This window comes from Mustela putorius, unplaced genomic scaffold, assembly GCF_011764305.1.
Source record: "Mustela putorius furo isolate JIRA1106 unplaced genomic scaffold, ASM1176430v1.1 tig00000660_pilon_pilon_pilon, whole genome shotgun sequence".
Classification (NCBI taxonomy): Eukaryota; Metazoa; Chordata; class Mammalia; order Carnivora; family Mustelidae; genus Mustela; species Mustela putorius.
This window is the reverse complement of record NW_025421437.1, coordinates 477,789-499,287: the sequence shown is the minus strand read 5'-3', so window position 1 is coordinate 499,287 and position 21,499 is coordinate 477,789. Positions and strand designations below refer to the sequence as shown.

Here is a 21,499-nt window from a genome sequence, read left to right as displayed (position 1 = left end):
AGATGCTTTAAAAATGTCAGTACTTTGACAACTAAACTATACTTCCAAACTATATTTCCTTTTTCTGAAAGGATCACAAAAAATCCACTGACTACAGGCCCCACACTGCATCTCCTGAGTTCTTAAACATTTTGCATCTGGACAAAATGAAAAACCTCTTCTGCTAGAATGGACATGAAAAATGTCCAATTTTCTAATAGTAAAAGCCTACATGTGTTCTTTTATGAGCTTCTGTCTTCTGCAGAGAACATAAGATTAAGTCCTTTTAGATTAGTGGTAATAGGGCTTTAATATCTGTTCCTTCCGGTATCAAAATGTTCACAGTTTAGATTATTTTGCAGCAGCTGAAGGAGCATGTATCTCCCCTACTTCGAGGCACCAGCAATTAAGGGAAATTATTTCAGTTATTTAAAATAAGGGAAATTAGGGAAAAATAAGGGAAATTATTTCAATTATTTAAAAATTATAATTTCTATGCAGTGGAATCTGAAATGTGAATATGTAAAACCTTTTCTGGGACATTCATATTGAAATTTTTAAGGTGATTTCTCCTTAAAAATTGATTAGTATCATTGGGGTCAATTGTTAGTTTTAGTTTATTTTTAATGCTTGATAGCTATATAGCAATTGTATTTTTGTGTGATAAGCAAATATATATGGAAAAGTTCTAATTTAAAAAGGATACCATTTGATAATATTTTTTTTTTTTTTATGGAAAGGTAATTCGTGAGGTCAAAATATTCAGCTTACAAACTTTTATAATCAAATTTGTTGGTATGTGGAGTTAACTTTATATTTCAGGAAGTGGTCTTATTAAAACATGTTTGTAGAATTCTGGGATCGATTTTTCATGTGTGACTTATAAAAGCTTTTCTTACTACTTTACAGTCACCTCTCATATATAGAGTCTCATTTCATCCTCAATAAAAAACTTAATATTATTTCTTTAATGTCCTCCAACCACTCAAACAAGATATCCGAAGTCATTGCTTATCAGTTTCTTATAAACTCATGGATTCCTACATCCTCACGGTGGTCTGTCCTGTGCTTCATGCTCCTCTTGTCTGTAATTTTCTTTACCCTCTTACCTTGTTCTCTTGCTGTCAAAATTTTTATTTTGTGTTAGTAAATCTATATTGAGATTTCTTTATCTGCTCCTTTTAAAACAAGGCTTTCTAGGTTCTTTCTGAGTGGCCATCGTGCCCACTCACTTTAGACCCTGTACACTTAGACTCTTGCTTTAAAATGTCATTCAGGAAACAGGAGCTTGGTTCTCACAGGTGTCCTCATCTCAGGCTTGGCTAATGACAAGGGCATGAATGGTTTTGGGGAACCAAATGCTAACCTGGACGCTTGGGTTTCATCTGCCCAGGGCAGGAGGAGGAAACTTCGTGAAGGAATCTGGTTGGAACAGTTAGGGAGCCTCTGTGATTGGATAGGCTAACAGGAGAGCAAGTGGTTGGAAAAAATTGCCCTGGCTTAGAAGGTAAGAGAATCTCTGTGGTTTTTGATAAAGCAGCAGCCACTAAGGGCCTCTTCTAGGTCTTGCTCCTTGCTGTCTGTAACAAGCTAAAAGGTCTGTCCAGTCTGTATGGCTAGGTGTTCTCTTGAATTCCTGGAGCACTCTCCCACCATCCATGAGCCACTTCTCCCCTTTTTGATCTGTTCCTTACCTTGTTAGTGTTTGACTTTGATGTGACTTTGACCCCTTGCCTGGGATCCTCCATTTGTATTTAACCCTTTGTGTCTGGAATTGGTTCTGTTGTCACCTTCACATGAGGCTGTCTGCTCTGGTGGGAACACCAGAGGCTGCTCTTTTCCTATTTTCTCATGCCCCTTTCTGCTTCCCTGGAACTCCCTAATAGTTTTAAGTAGCAATGCTTTTGTATAAAAGCATTCCTCATGACATAGCCATTAGCTGGAACAAGGGGTTCTGTGGATAAAATGTAATACTAGCAATTTCTCCTGAATTCATAGAAAAAAAAATCAGGTTAGTGGAGAGAATTTTCAGTTTTTCTCACATCAGTATTAAAAACAACAACAACAACTTTGTGCCTCTTAATGCTATTCTGATTATAATTTAGTATGTAGTGGCTTTGGCCATAGTGCAAAATAATATATTCTCAGTTGTCTTAAGTTTGCTATATCAGTGTTTCATTCTGTTTTCAAAACATATCTTGACTTTTGAGGGTTCCACCCCGAGTATAGCTTCTTGAGTCTATTGAGACTAATCTGGATATATTTTCTGATGGCCTTAATGTGTCCATTTAGACTCATTAGGAAAGGATCACCAGTGTAGCTGGTATAAACATCCTTCTGCCAGGTTCCATTTTCAAGGACACTGGTTCCTGTCCCAAGGTGGGGTGTGTGTGTGGGGGGGGGCAGTGCTTCCTCTTGGTTTGATCTGGACTTTTCCAGGACTCTTTATACTTAGACCCAGAGCTCTTCCTTTCCTGTGAGTGACCCAATGAGCACTGTCTCCACGATTCTTTCTTATAGGCTTATCTTCCTCTCTCATGCTTTAGGTAGCCCTTCTTGGAGTGCTCACCAGGGACACCCAATACATTTCGGGTTTTCCCTGCCTGGTGAAGGACTCCTAAGATTATGGTAAATGGGGGAGATCTGAGAGATGGCATCTTTAGGAAATGTTTGTTAGAAAAGCCTGGCAGGCTTCCCAAGTGGGTTGTCAGTCTAAGATGATTAGGCAGACAGGAAGTGTTTGGGTACAAAGGCAAATGAGATGATTCGGGTAGAGTTGAAGGTAGAGCTTTCCTTATTGGCTTCCAAATGTGTACAAAGGAGCTCTTGTTAGTCCTTATTGAGCCACAGGCCTTGGAGGTCAGGTCTCATCTTACTCTTTCACCAGAAGGTTCTACTCTCATTGCTTTTTTTATGTTGGAGTGCCATGTAAGAGTTCATTTGAAAAAATTTGCTAAAGAAAGTTTGCTACTAGCTGGATCACAGTTTTCTGAGGCAGTGAAAGGTTTGCTATAGTGACTTATGTAGGCTTTCTGAGACCCTGTGCAGGAATATCCAGCTGGCTGTGAAGATATTGATTTGCTATAGACAAGAAGTAACCCAAACTTAGACTAGCTCTATCATATTTATAGAAGTCAAACAAGAAGCTCCCCAAATATAAAATCATCTCTACAGCGGTCTATAAGTGAATGTTTATTTTATGTTCTTATACAGAACTGAATTTTACTGCACTTATATTCTGCTTTTTATTTTTATAATTGAATATTTTGATGTAAAATATTGTGTCCATTTCTTATTGCTCAACTGACCTAAGAGGATGAAAGCAAACGTGCTGAATGCATGTGCCTGAGCCTTGCTGTCACGTGTTGAGTATGGCTGGCATATGCTTCTTTAAATAATTTCACGAGAGTGGACACATGAATCCACTCTGAATTTTTTTAAAAAAGAGAAAGAAAGAGAAAAAAGCCTAGTACAAAGTACAGCTTCCTAAATTAATGACACATTTATAGAAATTTCAAATAACATATGTACTGTAAGAGCAGAAGCAAATAATAGCCAAGCAGCATACGTGAACACTTTGGAGGTCTCTAAATCTGGAATGTAAATCATTTGACTGTAAGAGTTTTTATTCCATTCAAAAAAATAACAATAAAGCAAAAACAGACATTTGAATACAAGTTTAGATAACTCTTAAAGTACCTCCATGGATCTCAGAGTTCTACGGAACACAAAATGAAGACCACAGATTTAATTCCTCTCTGAGTAGGGACTGCAATGCCTTGTTCTTTTATGATGCTTCATGTTTATCTTTTTTAGACATTACCTTTTAAAAATAAATACGATCCCATTTCTTAATACACTTTTCTCAGAAAAGAACAGATAAAAGAACAAAACATAAAATTGTATCAGATTGAAAAACACAATTAACTAGCTAGACCTAGCATGTATATAATCCTTTGTATAACAGGGTATACGAATCTTTTAAAAAAATAATGGAACATTTATGAAACTTAACAAATCTGTTACTTGTTAATTAGCAGATCACATTTACTGACCAAAATGCAGTAAAATTAGAAACCAACAGCAATAGCTCAACAGCCAACTGTGATCAGACAGGTTGATTTAGAAATCAACTGGATGGTTGTAGTTCTTAGTCCTTTTGCATAAGTAAATCCAAGGCACACCCTATTCTATAAACAGCTGCTGACACAAGTGCAAACAGTCCATTCCAAGACTGCATACTGAACAGGAGTAACAAGGAAAGACTTCCTGAGAATCAGTAAGAAGTACATCTCATTAGACTTTATCCATTAGGTGAGTTTCTTTTCTTTCCTTTTGATTCAGCTATTAAAGATTACGATACCATTTAGGGAGCCATTCAACAGGTTATAAATACATTGCTGAGAGAGCAGACCTGTGTGGGACCAAAAAGACCTACAGCCAGCTGTCTGTACCTTACTGACACCTAATAGGTCAGGCTAAGAATCCTAGTGTCATTGTTTTAGTGGTACTAAAGCATCAGGAAATAGTTTGATATTCTGAGCCTATTTCAATTTTTTTTTTTTAATTCTTATATTTCTGGGATGCCTGGGTGGCTCTGTCAGTTAAACATTTGCCTTAGGCTCAGGTCATGATCCCAGGGCTCTGGGATTGAGTCCCCCCTTGGGCTCCTTGCTCAATGGGGAGCCTGTTTCTCCCTCTGCCTGCTGCTCCCCAAGTTTGTGCGTGCATGCTCTCTGACAACTAAATAAATAAATACAAACTTTAAAAAAATCTTATATTTTATTTAAATCAAGGTATAATACAATGTAATATGAATACAATGTATCAGTTTCAGGTCTACAAGGTGATTCAATATTTGCATATATTGCAAAATGACCACTACAGTAAGTCTTGTTAACATCTGTCACCACACATACAGGACTTTTTGTGTGATGAGAATCTTTAAGATTTACTCTCTTAGCAAGTTTCAAATATGCAGTACAGCGTTACTAGCGGTAGTCACCATGCTACATGTATATTACATCTCTATAGCTTATTTATTTCATAACTAGAAGTTTATACCTTTCGACTCCCTTCACCCATTTTACCCAACCCCCTCTTCTCTGCTTTGGCAATCATCAATCTGTATCCATGAGCTTTTTTTTTTTTTTTTTAATTCCACATATAAGTGAGATCATATGGTGTTTGTTTTTCCCTGTCTGACTTATTTCACTTAGCATAATATCCTCAAGGTCCATTCATGTTGTCACAAATGACAAGATTTTCTTTTTTTTTTTTTTTCAAAGATTTTATTTATTTATTTGACAGACAGATCACAAGTAGAAGACAGGCAGGCAGAGAGAGTGGGGGAAGCAGGCTCCCCGCTGAGCAGAGAGACCCTGAAGCTGGGCTCCATTCCAGGACCAAGATCATGACCTGAGCTGAAGGCAGAGGCTTAACCCACTGAGCCATTCAGACACTCAAGATTTCCTTTTTTATGGGTGTGTGTGTGTGTGTGTGTGTGTATGTATGTATCTATCCCATTTTCTTTATCATTCACCTCTTGGTGGATATTTAGGTTGTTTCCTTATCTTTTTTTTTTTTTAAAGATTTTATTTATTTATTTGACAGAGAGAGAGATCACAAGTAGGCAGAGAGAGAGAGGAAGCTGGTTCCCTGCTCAGCAGAGAGCCCAGATTCGGGGCTCAATCCCAGGACCCTGGGATCATGACCTGAGCCGAAGGCAGAGTCTTTAACCCACTGAGCCACCCAGGCGCCCCCAGTTTTTTCCTTATCTTAACTGTTGTAAATAATGCTGCAATTCACATGGGGTACACAGATTTTTTTGAGTTAGTTTTTTCATTTTCTTTGACAAATGCCAGAAGTGGAATTACTGGGTTATATGGTGGTTCTATTTTTTAATTTTTTGAGGAAACTCGGTATTGTTTTACACAGTGGTTGTACCAATTTACATTCCTACCCAATAGTCTAGGAAGGCTGGCTTTTCTCCACATCTTCATAAAGTTATCTTTTGTCTTTTTGATAATAGCCATTCAGCAGGTATGAGATGATACCTCATTGTGGTTCTGATTATCCTTTTCTTGATGATAAGTGATGTTGGGCGTCTTTTCATGTATCTGTTGACTCTCTGTAAGTCTTCTTTGGAAAAATGTCTATTCAGGTCCTCTGCCCATTTTTAAATCACGTTATTTGTTTTTCTCCAATGTTGAGTTGTATGACTTATTCATGTGTTTTGGATATCAACCTCTTATCAGGTATATATGACTTGCAAATAATTTCTCCATTTAGTAGGTTGCTGTTTCATTTTGTTGATGGTCTCCCTCACAGAGCAGAAGTATTTCAGTGTTTTTGAAAGGACTACGTTGTGAGGTGCCTGGGTTGCTCAGTTGGTTAAACGGCCCACTCTTGATTTTGCCTCAGGTCATGATCTCAGGGTCCTGGGATTGAGCTCAGCAGCGAGCCTGCTTGTCCCTCTCCCTCTGCTCTCTACCCTGCTCATGCATTCTTTCTCTCTCTCAAAGGTTGTTGTATGGTAGAAATATTTACTGGTGTTTTTGCCTTTTTTTTTTTTTTCTGGAACTCATGAGGCTGAGGTCAAAACCTAAGGTGAGATTAAGAGTCAGACTTAATTGACTGAGCCACCCAGGGGCCTCTACAGATGTTTTAAACTCAAGACCAGCTTGTACCAGTATGCTGCCTATTCATTAATTTTATGGGAAAACCAAAACTAACACCGTATTGAGAAGCATTTGTATTTCTGAAATGGCTGTATTTCCAGGAATAGATAGAAGAAAGCTCCTTTCCTTACTGGAAAAGTAGAAGTTCTTGAGGACACAGCAGCTCTTGAGTTTACTAAGGAGGGTCTAATACCTTGAAGTTAACATGGCAGCTCACCGTGTTACCAAAAAATGTGCATTCATTGCCCGGCCATTATCGATGTGAGGTCAGTTGCTGCACTCATAAACTGGAATTTGGGAAAAGTACCTGGAGACAAGACACAAGAAAGCCAGAAAGGGGAAAAAGAGAGTAGAGAGATCATGGCAGAAGGGTAATTATTAGAAACAAGGCTGTTAGAACCCAACATGGGGAAATTGTAGGGTGGATGTTAGACTGTGGAAAAGAAAGCCTGCTGTGAAGTGTTGGAACCGTGTGTGTTAGTAAGCCGCCATGTACATGGGGAGCATCTTCCTGGGAGAATAGCTGTGCTGTGATGTGACCAACCCAAGGTGAGGGGGTGGGGCAGGCAGGACAAGGGAAAAGTGGAACCATACCTGGTGCATTGTAGTCGCCATTGTAGGCATCTGTGTACCAAACCAACAGCTCAGTTTAGCCTTTGGGGTAGGGCATGTGGGATGGGAGCTCTCAAGGCCCCACCCTGTAATTGTGAGGGTACGAGCCTCTCTCATTGCAGAAAAGTTAAAGTATGGTTCCTGTCCTTTGCTGAAGAAATCGGTGAAATGATTACAATATAGTGTAAAAAAAAATCATACTTACAAAACACAGGGAAAACAATATCCTAGTGTGCCAACGGTTGGGTCTGGAAAGACAGGGAGGGGATATATATTCTGGACACACTTTCTCTATAAGGATGAATAAATACAGAGTGCTCACATTCTCATTTTTTAAAAAGGGAGTGATAAGGGAGCTCCTTTCTTCCCTAGTTATTTTCCACTCTGGGATCACTATCTAATTGTCTTTATTATTTGGACAGTGATCCTCAGTAGATCTTGCTTGTAATTTGTAGGTTCTTTTACCCTCTTAAAATTTTTCTTGGAATGAAAGAAGCATCATCACTACTTCATAAGTGCAGTGGTTTGCTTCTTGATTTGATGTGTTTCTCCTGACAAATTAACACCTTTCCTGTGTGGCAGCACACATACACAAAACTTAAAGCAGATGAGATGCAAGAGAGAGCCAGTCTGTGCTGGTCTAAGGTCTCACCATACATGTTCCATGCTCAGGGAGGATAAGGCTTGGCAGAACTCCTAACTCTATTTCTAAGTGAAAAATGAAAATGTGTGTGTTTTGCGATCTTGGAAATGCACATTCCAATATCAAGTCCTTTGTGTGCCGCTTGATTTGTCATCCTTACGGCCCTGGCTGGGGTAGCAGCACTGTCACTTTTAGTATTTCTGCCTTTTAGTCCCAGGCCCCAGACTTTGGTGGCACCCTGACATAGCCAAATGCCCCCATTTGGGTTGTTAAGAGCAGAATTCCCTCTGTCAACCTGTTGGGCTCACAGCTATCCCATCTTCCATGTAGCTTACGTCACTCCTCCATTTCCACTTTCGGAAAATATTTTCACTACATTCTTTGAGAGTTTTGTGATGAGTCAGTGTCATTCTTAAGGTATTGGGGGAAAGCACCAGGCTTAAAACCACAAGATCAGTGTTCAAGCTTTAATCTTTTGTAATTGTAAGAAGAGCTGTCACATATCGCTATCCTTTGGGCATTTTGCTTCTCACTCTACCCAGGTAGGTGGTGGTATCCTGTTGTTTGAACACAGAAGACCTTGACTTCAATGTCTGTTAAAACTATCTTCTGTGTATGTATAAAAAGCAACCACTGCATGGGAGTAGACTTTACAGAATTTCACACTTGTATCAAATTCTTGGAGATTTTCCAGGATCATGGTGTCATTAAGAAGCATATTGAGCCATGGGTTGAACACTGCAGTCACATATGGTTGTGCCCATTATGGGGCTGCTTTCACATTGTTTGACATCTTACTCAGCAAACCAAACAGCCACTCCTATTGTCACAGTATAGCCCATATTTTATAAATGACATATTCTATACTGTGCCCTTTCCCTATTACCTTGTATCTATAAAACAAGAGGTACTTATCACACACTGCGTCATTTAACAACCAGTGTTTACTTTCCACAAATTGTTATAAACACTCATATTCTGATCCTAAAACAGGCTTGGGCAACAAATAACATCTTTGAAGTAAATGAATCAATCAATGGTCTCCATAAATTAAAAAACAACAACAAAACAACTGGTATATCATTTGAGTCATTCCACAATGGTCTTGGAGAAGAACACTTTTCTATTTACAAGAATAATTTGTGTCCCCTTCTTCCCTAATGTGTAGTTGCTTGTATTATTTATTTACTGGGTGATGTTGCTCACCTACTGAGGTTAATGGTAACATTGTCGAAATAATGGGTCAAGTCCTGGATTGAGACTGTTTAATTTTTCTTTACTCTCATCTTTTTCTTTAATACTCATAAAGGATTTGCAAATGTCTGGAGGAAGCTTTTACAAGTAAAGATATGTTTGGATGTCCTGCTAGTATTTGGAAATGTATATTTAATGGTATTTACAGGTCTTTTTATTTTTTCTCTGAATAACTTGCTGTGTTGGAATACCATCATCTGCTACAAGATAGTCTTTTTACTTTGTTTAAATGGGGGTAAATGATGGGGGGAGTAGGGAGAGGGTGGTTGGGTTATGGACGTTGGGGAGGGTATGTGCTACGGTGAATGCTTTAAAATGTATAAGCCAATTCACAGACCTGTGAATTGACTTTGACTTTACGGTATAGGAATTGCAATGATCTAAGACCGTTGTCGCTAGGGCTTATTTGATAAACACAAGTCCCTGCTCCTGTCTTGGTACATTGTAAAATGCCTTTCCTGTACTGCCCCACTGTGTATGATTTCTCTTCCCCTTTTCTGCTGTTGCTATCATATATGTCCTTCAGAATGCCAGGAATGGGGGTCAGCAATGGTGACCATAAACAAAACAAGAAAAGCCTACTGCTTTTTAACATTAAATTTAAAAAACACTGATAGACTTTATTCTGTGCCAGTCATTGGTATGCGAACATCTTTCTTGAAATGAATCCTTGAATAAGAGGACATTAATATGTATGACAGAACATGAGGCAATATAGTTCTCAAAAATGCTGATGTTTTGTGTTTTATCTGAAAAGTAATAGTTACATTCACATTTTCCTATTTCTACATAGAAAATCACGTTGGGCAAGGCAAGTGAAGTCCATAAGCTCTCTAGGAACACTGTAATATTTCATTAGCCTTTCTAAGAAATTCAAAATACTGTCCGGCAAAAATGATTTACAATATACATCATGCTTCTCTATTAAAGCTCTCTGTTTCTTCCCTGTTGAGCTTTACATTTTTATTCCTTTTGTATCTTTATATGCATGCAAGACGTATGACTTGAGCACTTATCGGCAGGGAAAAAGCAATAGGGGGATGTGAATTTTGATATCCTGTTGTGTTATGTTTACAAGGGAGGATTAAAATGTTCTTGAGGATTGGCTTTTCTTGAAAACCCAAAGAAGTGGTTATAGTCATTAGGAGAACATAGATGGGGATGTGGCTAAAAGTGTAAGGTTTCCATGTTGAGTATTGGCTTCCCATTGTGCTCTGGCACCAAGCACAGAATAGGCACTAAAATAATACTTGATGAATGAAAGAGTGATTGAATGAGCCCAAAGACATATCCTTATAGAAAGCTTCAGGTGGAACCACAGGAGATAATCTTGATTTGAGAAGAAAGCACCAAGTTCAATATCAAAAATATCTGTAGGGAAATGAAAAACTTCATGATTTTCCTGCTCTCCCTCCATTTTGAAGCCACAAGAAAAACTTACATAAAGAGGATTTACAGGTGATGGCACAAGGATCAACATACATAATGTCTTACATTTGCTATGACCAACAAGAGGCAAATGTGCCCTCAGTTTAAGATCTGTCTCCCGAGGGGAGCACATCAGAAGAAGAGCTTTGTGACTGAGAGGCAGAAGTACAGGCCCTTCATCTCCACTTCCTGAGTGTAAGCCTTACTTATAAAGTAATTCATCTCTGTATCTGGCTGGTACCACAGAAAACTGATTCTTGAATCAAAGCAACTATACCTGAGGTTCCTGGCTTTGAAGGAAAGGATACAGAGAGAATAAAAATCATGATCTGTTAGAAAAGGATACAGGACTATAATTTAGAAGCCTAGGGATCTAGCCTAGCTCCACATCTAACCTGCTGATTGCTTTTATAATATTCACTTGTCTTCTCTGGGCTTCATTCAGTTTCCTCTTCTGGTAATTAAAGCATTCAACTTATGAACATTCCAGCTCTGAAACTGCCAAAACTTACACAGATAAAACTCAGTGTTAGATTGGAATACTAAGATAGTTTTTGTATCAGATAGTGACCTCATAAGTGATTGCACCTAAATTGAATTTTTCCTATGAATTTTCTAGAGGTTGAGGTACTGGATTAAATTAAGAGTAGATCACAAAATGACATGCCTTGCTGAGAACTTGATGAGGTTACTAGTAATAGTATATCTAAAGACAAGTTTCAATTATTGAACATTTAACATACACCAAGCAATGCACTAAAAGCTTTCCAGGGCTAATGTCACTTAATAATCATTGTTATCTCCATTTTATAGTTGAAAGAATGGAGGCTTAGTGTAAAGAACTCAGACCAGGTCATGCACAGAGTCAGAATTTGAACCCAGGCCTACTTCCCATCATATTAAGAAAACATCTTTTTTTAAAAAAAATTTTATTTATTTATTTATTTATTTGACAGAGAGAGAGAGAGAGAGAGATCACAAGTAGGCAGAGAGGGGGAAACAGGCTTCCTGCTGAGCAGAGAGCCTGATGCGGGGCTCGATCCCAGAACCCCGAGATCATGACCTGAGCCGAAGGCAGAGGCTTAATCCACTGAGCCACCCAGGCGTCCCCACAAGAAAACATCTTTTTATGTAGTACATAAAAAGTACTACTTTTAATGTAGTACTACTTTTTATGTAGTACAAGGTTTGTACAGACCATTGAGTCTTCTTTAAGAATAATATGCTGGGGGGCGCCTGGGTGGCTCGGTGGGTTAGGGCCTCTGCCTTCTGCTCAGGTTGTGGCCCCAGGGTGCTGGCATCGAGCCCGCCTTGGACTCTCTACTCGGCGGGGAGCCTGCTTCCTCCTCCCTCTCTTTCTGCCTGCCTCTCTGCCTACTTGTGATCTCTGTTAAATAAAATAAATAAAATCTTAAAAAAAAAAAAACTAATATGCTGGTAAAATAATATCATGCGTGCCTAGTACTGTTTGTGGCACATGGTGGTTATTCAGTTAATATTATCTATCCCTCTTTTCTTGGCCCTCTATTAAGTATGGGTGATAGAGGGAAAACTTTCCCTTATCTGAGGCAGTTTCAGAATGATTCTGCCTCATGCTAGGGGATCCTAAGGTTGAGTCTATGATTGACTTTCATAGGAAGCTTTACGGAGTATTTGGGCTAGGTGGTGTGTTGGGGGGGGGTGGGGGGATGATGGAGGGAGGGAGAGAAATCTAATTCTTTGCTCTTAACTAAAACCACTCTCTTCTATCTTATTCCCTGGAGACCGATTAAGATATGTTTTATTTTTTTAAATAAGGAAGAAGATCATTGACTTTCTCTCAGCAGGCAATTATCACCACTTAGTCTATGTTGAGGAAGTGGGTGTTCCTTGCTTTCTATTGTTAATCTGGTGAGAGTGAGGGTGGAGAGCACTTTGAAAAAATATTTGTGTAGGGAGGAGAGATTGAAGTGAACTGAGTAAGAAAGTGCAGGTCCCAAATTAGGGTCATAATTGACTTTTTAGAAGACATTTCCTTGAGGTATCTCAGATGCCACTTTCTGAAGGAGATACAGAATATAAAAAAATAAACTTTGGTTCAAGTGCTCTTCATAGATTGTTATTTTTACCTTCATTAATTTTTAGTTTAGGGGCGTAGTTCCTTCTTACAGTTCTAGGAAAGAAAGTAAGCCTGCATATTGACTGTAGGAGGCTAGATTGCAAGATGATGGTGCTAATGGCAGTTAATAGTTATACAGAATTTACCGTGTGCCAAACACTGTTCTAAACTCTTCATGTTCACATTAACTCAGTCCTTACAACAGCCTCTGAAATAGGTTTACCACTTCATCAGTTCTAAAATGTGTTGATGGTGGCTTTGTGATCTTACTATAGGATGCTAATGACAGATTTTTCACATAACTATCTCCAGTGCTATCTCATTGAGTAACAGTTTAAAAATGTCATGAGTTATAAGACTGTGAAATGTAAGATGCACCCCAATTATAAAGAAGTTAAAATAAGAAAGCATATGCATGCTAGAATTAATAAAATAAAAATTAATTAAAAAATCATTGCCATTTTAATTTTTATTTATTTATTTTTAAAGATTTTATTTATTTTTTTGACAGATCTCAAGTAGGGGGAGAGGTAGGCAGAGAGAGAGAGAGAGAGAGAGAGAGAGGAGGAAGCAGGCTCCCCACTGAGCAGAGAGCCAGGATGCCAGACTCAATCCCAGGACCCTGGATCATGACCTGAGCTGAAGGCAGAGGCTTAACCCACTGAGCCACCTGGGTGCCCCCATTCCCATTTTTAAAATGGGGAACCTGAGGCAAGAGGGATTACATTTTCTTTAAAAATTGTTTTTCTTAACACAACATATGACCATTATATTACAGCTGTATTACAGGAAATTGTAATATAAAATTAGGAAATGATGTATGATATTAATATCTCTCTATCTAAAAATAGAGTATATTTCTGTGCACAGTCTAATTAGTGGTCTTCATTATAATACTTGTGGTTTCATGTATTTGCTGTATTGTGTCTGGGCCCCCACATAAAATCTTCCCTTCTTGTAAGAGTGCTCCTCTTTATGCAGCTCCTTCATCTGGCTAATTGACTAAGTCTTTAAGACTAAGATTGAAAATAATTTCTGGGGTGCCTGGGTGGCTCAGGTCATGATCTCAGGGTCCTGGGATTGAGCCCCACATCAGGCTCTCTGCTCAGCAGGGAGCCTGCTTCTTCCTCTCTCTCTCTGCCTGCCTCTCTGCCTACTTGTGATCTCCCTCTGTCAAATAAATAAATAAAATAAAATAAATAATTTCCCCTTGGAAATTCCTAAAAAAATTGTTTTTCTTTTATTTATTTTACAAAACTTTTATTTATCTATTTGTTTGGAAGACAGAGTGTGAAGAGGGAGGAGCAGAGGGAGAGGGACAGGCAGACTCTGAGTTGAGTGCAGAGTTCCAGGCTGGGGCCCTCTCAGAACCCTGGGATCAGGACCTGAGCTGAAATCAAGAGTTAGTCACTTAATGGACTGAGCCACCCAGGCACACCAAGGGATCGAATTTTCTAAAGTGAAATAACTGGGGGGCGCCTGGGTGGTTCAGTGGGTTAAAGCCTCTGCCTTCAGCTCAGGTCATGATCCCAGGGTCCTGGGATTGAGCCCCGCATGGGGCTCTCTGCTCAGCCGGGAGCCTGCTTCCCCCTCTCTCTCTGCCTGCCTCTCTGCCTACTTGTGATCTCTCTGTCAAATAAATAAATAAAATCTTAAAAAAAAAAAAAAGTGAAATGACTGGATTCACATCCAGATGATTTGGTTCTAGAGTCCATGTTCTTGACCTCTACTTTTTTCTCTGAACAATGTGCTGGAATTGAGCCCATGTTAGCATGTGAATAGACTGCCCAAGACCCACTTACTTATCTTCTCATTGGGGCATTCATGACAGAATGGCACTGAGATCCTACTGAGAGAGGAAGCAGAAGCAGTATCTGGTATGTAGCACCTTACTGTAGGGCTGTGGTAAAGATTGTGAAGTACTTGGTGTGTGGGCATCTGACCTTGGCTTCTGACCCATTTTTAACAAAAGTAATGCAATTGGGAAAAACCTTCATGAACTGGCTTCTTAAGCATCAATAGGCTGGAATGCTCACTGCAAATAGTACGCACAAAATGTTGTTTGAGTGTCCCAGATGTCAAATTCTGCACTGTGTGTTTTCAGTGTTTAACTTTCCACTCTAAAATGCCAACATAAACATCATTTACGTTATTTCCACATTTGGGGATTGAAGTATTTTCTTTGTGGAAACTAGGCCCCTGAAATACCACTCAAGAATTGAATAACAAGAATAAGAAAGAGAAATAATTTTTTAAAAAAAGATTTTATTTGTGTATGTGACCTTGTGACAGAGATCACAAGTAAGCAGAGAGGCAGGGAGAGAGAGGGGAAGCAGGCTCCCTGCTGAGCAGAGAGCCAGATGCAGGGTTTGATCCCAGGACCCTGAGATCATGACCTGAGCTGAAGGCAGAGTCTTAACCCACAGAGCCACCCAGGCACCCTAAAACAAAAATAATTTTTTAAAAAGGTTTACTTATTTGACAGACAGAGATCACAAGTAGGCAGAGAGGCAGGCAGAGAGAGAGAGAGAGAGAGAAAGGAGGAAGCAGGCTCCCCACTGAGCAGAGAGCCAGATGCAGGGCTTGATCCCAGGACCCTGAGCCCATGACCTGAGCTGAAGGCAGAGGCTTTAGCCCACTGAGCCACCCAGGCACCCCGACCCAAGTAATTTTCATTAGATATATTTAGTTTTAGTCAAAGTGGCTAAAGTAGTTTTGTAGGTGTAACCTCTTTGAACTCAACTCTTTCATTCTGAACTAAAATGAACCATTCAGGGGGCACCTGGGTGGCTCAGTTGTTTAAGCATCTGCCTTCAGCTCAAGTTGTGATCCCAGGGTCCTGGGTTCAAGCCCCATATCTGGCTCCTTGCTCAGCAGAGAGCCTGCTTCTCCCTCTCCCTCTGCCTTCCACTTGTATTTGCTTTCTCTCTCTCAAGTAAATAAATAAATAAAAACTTAAAAAAAAATGAACCATTCAGTTTTGTTTTTGTTTTGTTTTGTTTTTAAAGATTTTATTTATTTATTTGACAGAGAGAAATTACAAGTACACTGAGAGGCAGGCAGAGAGAGAGAGAAGGAAGCAGGCTCCCTGCTGAGCAGAGAGCCCGATGCGGGACTCGATCCCAGGACCCTGAGATCATGACCTGAGCCGAAGGCAGCAGCTTAACCCACTGAGCCACCCAGGCGCCCCTGTTTTTTTTTTTTTTTTTTTTTTTTTTTTTTTTTTTTTTTTTTTTTTTTTTAACAAGTATGGGTTTAGTAGCATGAACTGCAGTGTTTTATACAGATTTGAACCTGTTTTTAGGCTGGTCATAACTTCTTTTGCGATCGTCAGGTCGATTTAAAATGAAAATGTTTTAAATCAGCCAAAAAAGATCAGGATTACTTTGAAAGTGTTCTGTGTTGACTCAGCAAATGACTCTGAGCCAGTCAGAAATGTGTTTTGAGTGACTCAGAGATAATTCCAGAGATTGTGTTAGGTCTTCAGGGCCAGTCTGGTCTGTCTAGAATGGGGTAAAGAGGGTGAGCTAAAATTTACTGAGTGTCCAGCATATGCCAAGCATTGTGTTGGGTGCTTCACAAAGCATCTTGTTTAATCTTTAGAACAATGGTGTGAAGGAGTGTATAGTATCTTCTTTTTCATAGGATGGAAACCTGAATCCAAGACTCAGAGACATCTGAGGTATGCAGGAAACATGGAATTTAGCCCAGGTCAGCTTGACTTTGGAGGTCATGTGTTTCCTAGTAGGCTACCTTGTATGATACAATACCTGGTCACCTTTAAGCCCAACATGCATTTGTGGAAGTGTGAGTAACAGACAATAAGCTTGGAGACAGACAGGAACCTGGAGTTAAGGGATTTGTATTCTAGACTATGTAAATGAGTTAACCTTTATGGGTTCTATTTCATCCTTTGGAAAACTGAACCCAGAAAGTGAGAGGTTTTAGACATTTATTTTCAGATTAACGAGGCAGATTGCCTAGAGGTGTGATCTGAAGAGTGCAAACTATGATTAATCTTGATGGTGATATTTATATACCTTCAGTAGTGGTATTGGTTTGTTATGATTGTTATGTTTGTTTATGATGTCTTGATTTGGGAACAAACTGTTATGTATTGCTGTCAATATGAATAGAAAATCTCACAAAGAAAATCTTAAGATTTATATGTGTGATTCTTCTCCCGTGATAAGTAAACACAGTAAATTTTGGTGCAGCCAATAGAGTTTGATCTGTCTTTGAATTCCATTCAAGTAGATTTAGAGAGTTCTAGAAGAGTGATGCCATTGTTGACAGCATTTTCTTCAACACCTTAACTGATATAAAAACATAGATGTGGAAATGACCACCCTTAGTTCAAATTAAAAAGTAAAGAGGAAGTAAGGTAACCACAGTGTTGTCTTGTATCATTCTCATTGCAGAGTTTGGAGTTGCTTTCTGCTTCTTCATTTATTTTTAGAGGAATCTCCAAAATGATTAAACATTATCTGGACCTGCTTTTCAATTCTTAACTCTAATTAATGAATAACTTGGAGCTAAATGAGATCCTATGATATGATGGGCTAGAATATTTATTTGTACCCTGTTGGTCATCTTCTAGAGAAGAATTCTGTTATATACCATTAATACTGGCAACTTAAACCTGAGAATACAGAAGCTATAATATAGGGAAGCCGTTATCTGTGAAGTGTCATTCTTTATAGTTTGTAAATAGAATTATGAATGTTTGTGGAGTCTCTGCCCTTATCAGCTGACTAGCCATATCTGAGTATTAGGTCCCAGATCTTTGCTGAGGCAGTATGAGGAAGTAAATTGCAGTGGCTCTTGGGGGTCAGTGTTCAGGAATTTTGAGCATAAGGCGAGTCACCAAATTGAGGATGGGGTGGGGGGAGGAACCCTTGAAAATCAATAAATGTCCTTCCTTGAGCTTTTATTAATTTTGAGGATCTATAAAAATAATCCCATAGGAAGCATTGAGAATTGTAAAGTTTCTCAATGTGAGGCTGGGTGAAATTAGACATTGGGAAGAAAATCAGCAGTATCTAATGTAGCGCATCTAATGTGTGGGGGTGATGATGGGATGGGTGAGGATGCATGTTTGAATGACATGTGGAGTTGTCAGTGGTGGTGGGATAGCTGGATATTTCCCTGATTTTTCTGGAGGGTTTATTGGTATTAGAAATGTAAGCACAAAAAGAAGTAAGCCTTTCCTGGAGATAGACTACATTTTCAGCTGGACCGATACTTTGATTAGTTGCAATCTATTTAAGGAATAATAACAAGTCATGAAAAGTGTTCATTGATAAAAGATAAAAATTACCATGGTTATTAGGTCTTGTTGGTGAAAACAAGAATTTTTCTTCTCTAAGGCAGACTTTCATTTTAGTCAGTATCTAAGACCTGAATTGGTAGCATTTCTTGTTTGAGTACCAAGGCAAGTATAGAGAGATGAGCACTTTGTAATGGAACTGTGATCTCTGGATAATGACTTGCCAAATCTGGAACTTAGCTCCCAGGGGAGCAGTGGTATTCTGAAAAGTCTGACTTAATATGCGGTATATAATCATCATCACCATCATCACCATCATCAAAATAAGGAAGCCACAGGGGTGCCTGAGTGGCTCAGTGGGTTAAGCCTCTGCTTTGGCTCAGGTCATGATCTCAGGGTCCTGGGATGGAGCCCCACATCGGGCTCTCTGCTCAGAAGGGAGCCTGCTTCCTCCTCTCTCTCTCTGCCTGCCTCTCTGCCTGCCTCTCTGCCTACTTGTGATTTCTCTCTCTGTCAAATGAATAAACAAAATCTTAAAAAAAAAAATAAGGAAGCCACAGCCAAATTTTACTTGTGAATTTAGTATAGCCTTTGAAGCAACTATAATGACCTTTGAAAATGAATAGGATAAGTGAAATTGCCTAGATGTCCAAGTAAAAGAGAAAAACCAAGGATCTAGCACTAGGAGACTTTGAAAAAGAAAGGGGAATTGGAACCACTTGTACCCTAAGAATTATTATTATTCCTGTAACATTCTCCTTCCTTCTTTCTTTTTTAAAGTTGTTACTCTGTGTGATCTGCATGTAAGACTTAGTGCTGGTTATCTTCTTAATTTTTATTCTGACTTGGAATTTTTGTCTTAATGGTACTATAATATGTACATTAAATTTAAATTAAACTGTTATTTATTATTTTACTAACATCTCATCTATCAAATTATTAGGTCCTTGGGGACAGTGAATACTATCTAATCATCTTCACAGAACCCTTCGGCGTATAGGTGTCAAACAGTAATTATTGAACTGGGTATTAATATAACTCACCTTATTCATGGAAGATGCTAATATTTCTTATTGGCTTTTTAGGAAATATGCATTTGTTTATATTTTATAGGTGAACCACTGAGTTCTTCATTATGTCTGATGGCGACTACGATTACCTCATCAAGTTTTTGGCTTTGGGAGACTCTGGAGTAGGGAAGACCAGTGTACTTTACCAGTACACAGATGGTAAATTTAACTCCAAATTTATCACGACAGTGGGCATTGATTTCAGGGAAAAGAGAGTGGTAAGTTCTATATAAAAAATGTGATCTCTGAATCAGCATTTGCCTGTCTGTCTAGTTTATTTTGTAGGAATTAGAAGGATAAAGTTTGGAATATAAAATTGAAGGGTGCATGTGAAAGTGTATCATGTTCAGTCTAGGAAATGTGATTTAAAAGGTTGTGCTGAGGGACCTTTATTATAAAACCAATGAGACGAATGTGAAGATTTCTTTCAAAATTTTCCCTTGATACCCTTTTGACATGCATGTTCCCTCAGAACACCTCAAAGTTATTTGTCTACATTTGTTATGAAGCCTACAAACCCCCCTAGCATTCTGCTCCTGTTTTGTGGACTATTTCTTCTACCTTTGATGTCATTTTTAGTAGCCTTTGTCTTAATTCAATCCCACATGGAACACTAAGTGGCAGACTCATCGCTCCTGCCAGGAAGGTGAGGTTGGCGTGGGAGTGAGAATGCCACTAGTCTATGTTGACTTGGGAAGTAACCAAGGGAACATGGAGGTTCTACTGGATGGTGAAGGAAGAGGCTCTTTTTTCTTTTCTTTAAGGGACCATAGGACTGAAAGTTATGCTGGTGGAGGTAGGGGAGGAGGTCACTGTATCAGAGTTGCAGAGAGAAGATGGCCTTCATCATGAACTATATTTCTTGTTGAAAAACTGACTGTTACCATGAAGCAGGTCAACAAGTGGCCAAGAGACAAAGATCTTTCACTGGATCATATTCTACCTGGAAAAGATAAATGGTGTCTGGCTTCTAGGGTAAAAGAATTAATTCCCTCTTACTCACTTGAGGTCTTTTCTTCCAGTGTCAGAGAATCTTAGAGACTCAGACCCACTGAGTAAGAATAGGATTTCATTAAATTTTTAGTATTGACATATAATTGCTAGAATCAGTATATATATGTGATAATATTTATTCCCATTTTATAACCTTGTTTTTAAAAAATCACTTTATTGACATATAATTCACATGACATAAAATCCACCCATTGAGAGTGTACAATAGGGATACCTGGGTGGCTCAGTGGGTTAAGCCACTGCCTTCGGCTTAGGTCATGATCCCAGGGTCCTGGGATCGAGTCCCACATTGGGCTCCTCGGTGGGGAGCCTGCTTCTGTCTCTGCCTCTGCCTGCTTGTGCACTGTCTGTCTGTCTGTCTCTCTCTCTGACAAATAAATAAATAAACAAGATATTTAAAAAAAAAAGAAAGTGTACAATATGTGGGTTTTAGTATATTCACAGTTGTGCCTTTTAGCAGTCATTCCCCATTTATCCTCCTGCTAGCCACTAATCTATTCTCCATGGATTTAGCTTTTCTGGACATATCCCATCAATGGAATCATACAATATGTGGCCATTTCTGTCTGGCTTCTTTCACTTAGCATAATGTTTTCAAGGTTCATCCATGTTGTAGCATGTATCATAACTTCATTCTTTTGTGTGACCGAATAATATTCCATTGTATTGGTATGCCACATTTTGTTACCCATTCATCTATTGATAGACGTTTGGGTTGTTTTACTTTTTGGCTATAATGAATAGTGCTTCCATTAACAGTCATATATATTTTTTGTGTAGACTTATGTTTTCAAGTCTCTTGGGTATATACCTATGCTATATGGAATTGATTTGCCTTATGATAACTCTCTATTTAACTTTGAGTAACTTCCAGATTTTTCTAAAGATGCTACACCATTTTACGTTCTTACCAGCAATCTTGTTTTCCATTTTCACCATATCCTCACCAATTCTTGTTATTGTCTATTTGATTATAGCTATTCTGGTGAGTGTGAAGTGGTATCTCATTATAATTTTGACATAAATTTCCCTGATGACAGATATTTTTGAGCAATCATTTCTTTCATGTGCTTTATTAGCCATTTGTATATCATCTTTGGAGAAATGTCTATTCTGATTATTTGCTGGTTTGGAAATGGGATGTCTTTTTATTCCTTACTTTAAAGAGTTTTAAAAATATATTCTGGATAAATGTTCTATATATGGACAAATATCTATTTATAGATATGGATATATATATGGATAAATATATTCTGGATAAATTATATATATACATATACATGTATATATACTATATATATCAATGTGTATATATACACACACATATATATACATGTATATGTATATATAATTTATATATGTATACATATATACATATACATGTATATATACATGTGTATATGTATACATATATGTACATACATATATACACATACATATATATACATATAC

At 38.5% G+C, this 21,499-nt stretch overlaps 1 protein-coding gene across 4 annotated transcripts in view; it reads left to right on the top strand.

Annotated features, from left to right (window-relative positions):
- The window catches only part of RAB27A (RAB27A, member RAS oncogene family), a 79,345-nt gene that overhangs the window by 31,171 nt on the left and 26,675 nt on the right, over positions 1-21,499 (top strand). For 2 of the 4 annotated variants that reach the window (XM_004779230.3, XM_004779229.3), the window contains one exon: positions 19,077-19,251. In XM_004779230.3, coding sequence (XP_004779287.1) covers positions 19,099-19,251 — 153 coding nt within the window. In that variant the 5' untranslated portion in view covers positions 19,077-19,098. Of the gene's footprint in view, positions 1-4,166; positions 4,294-19,076; positions 19,252-19,824; positions 20,009-21,499 lie in introns of those variants that run through there. The other 2 variants (XM_004779231.3, XM_045082994.1) reach the window with 2 other exon arrangements.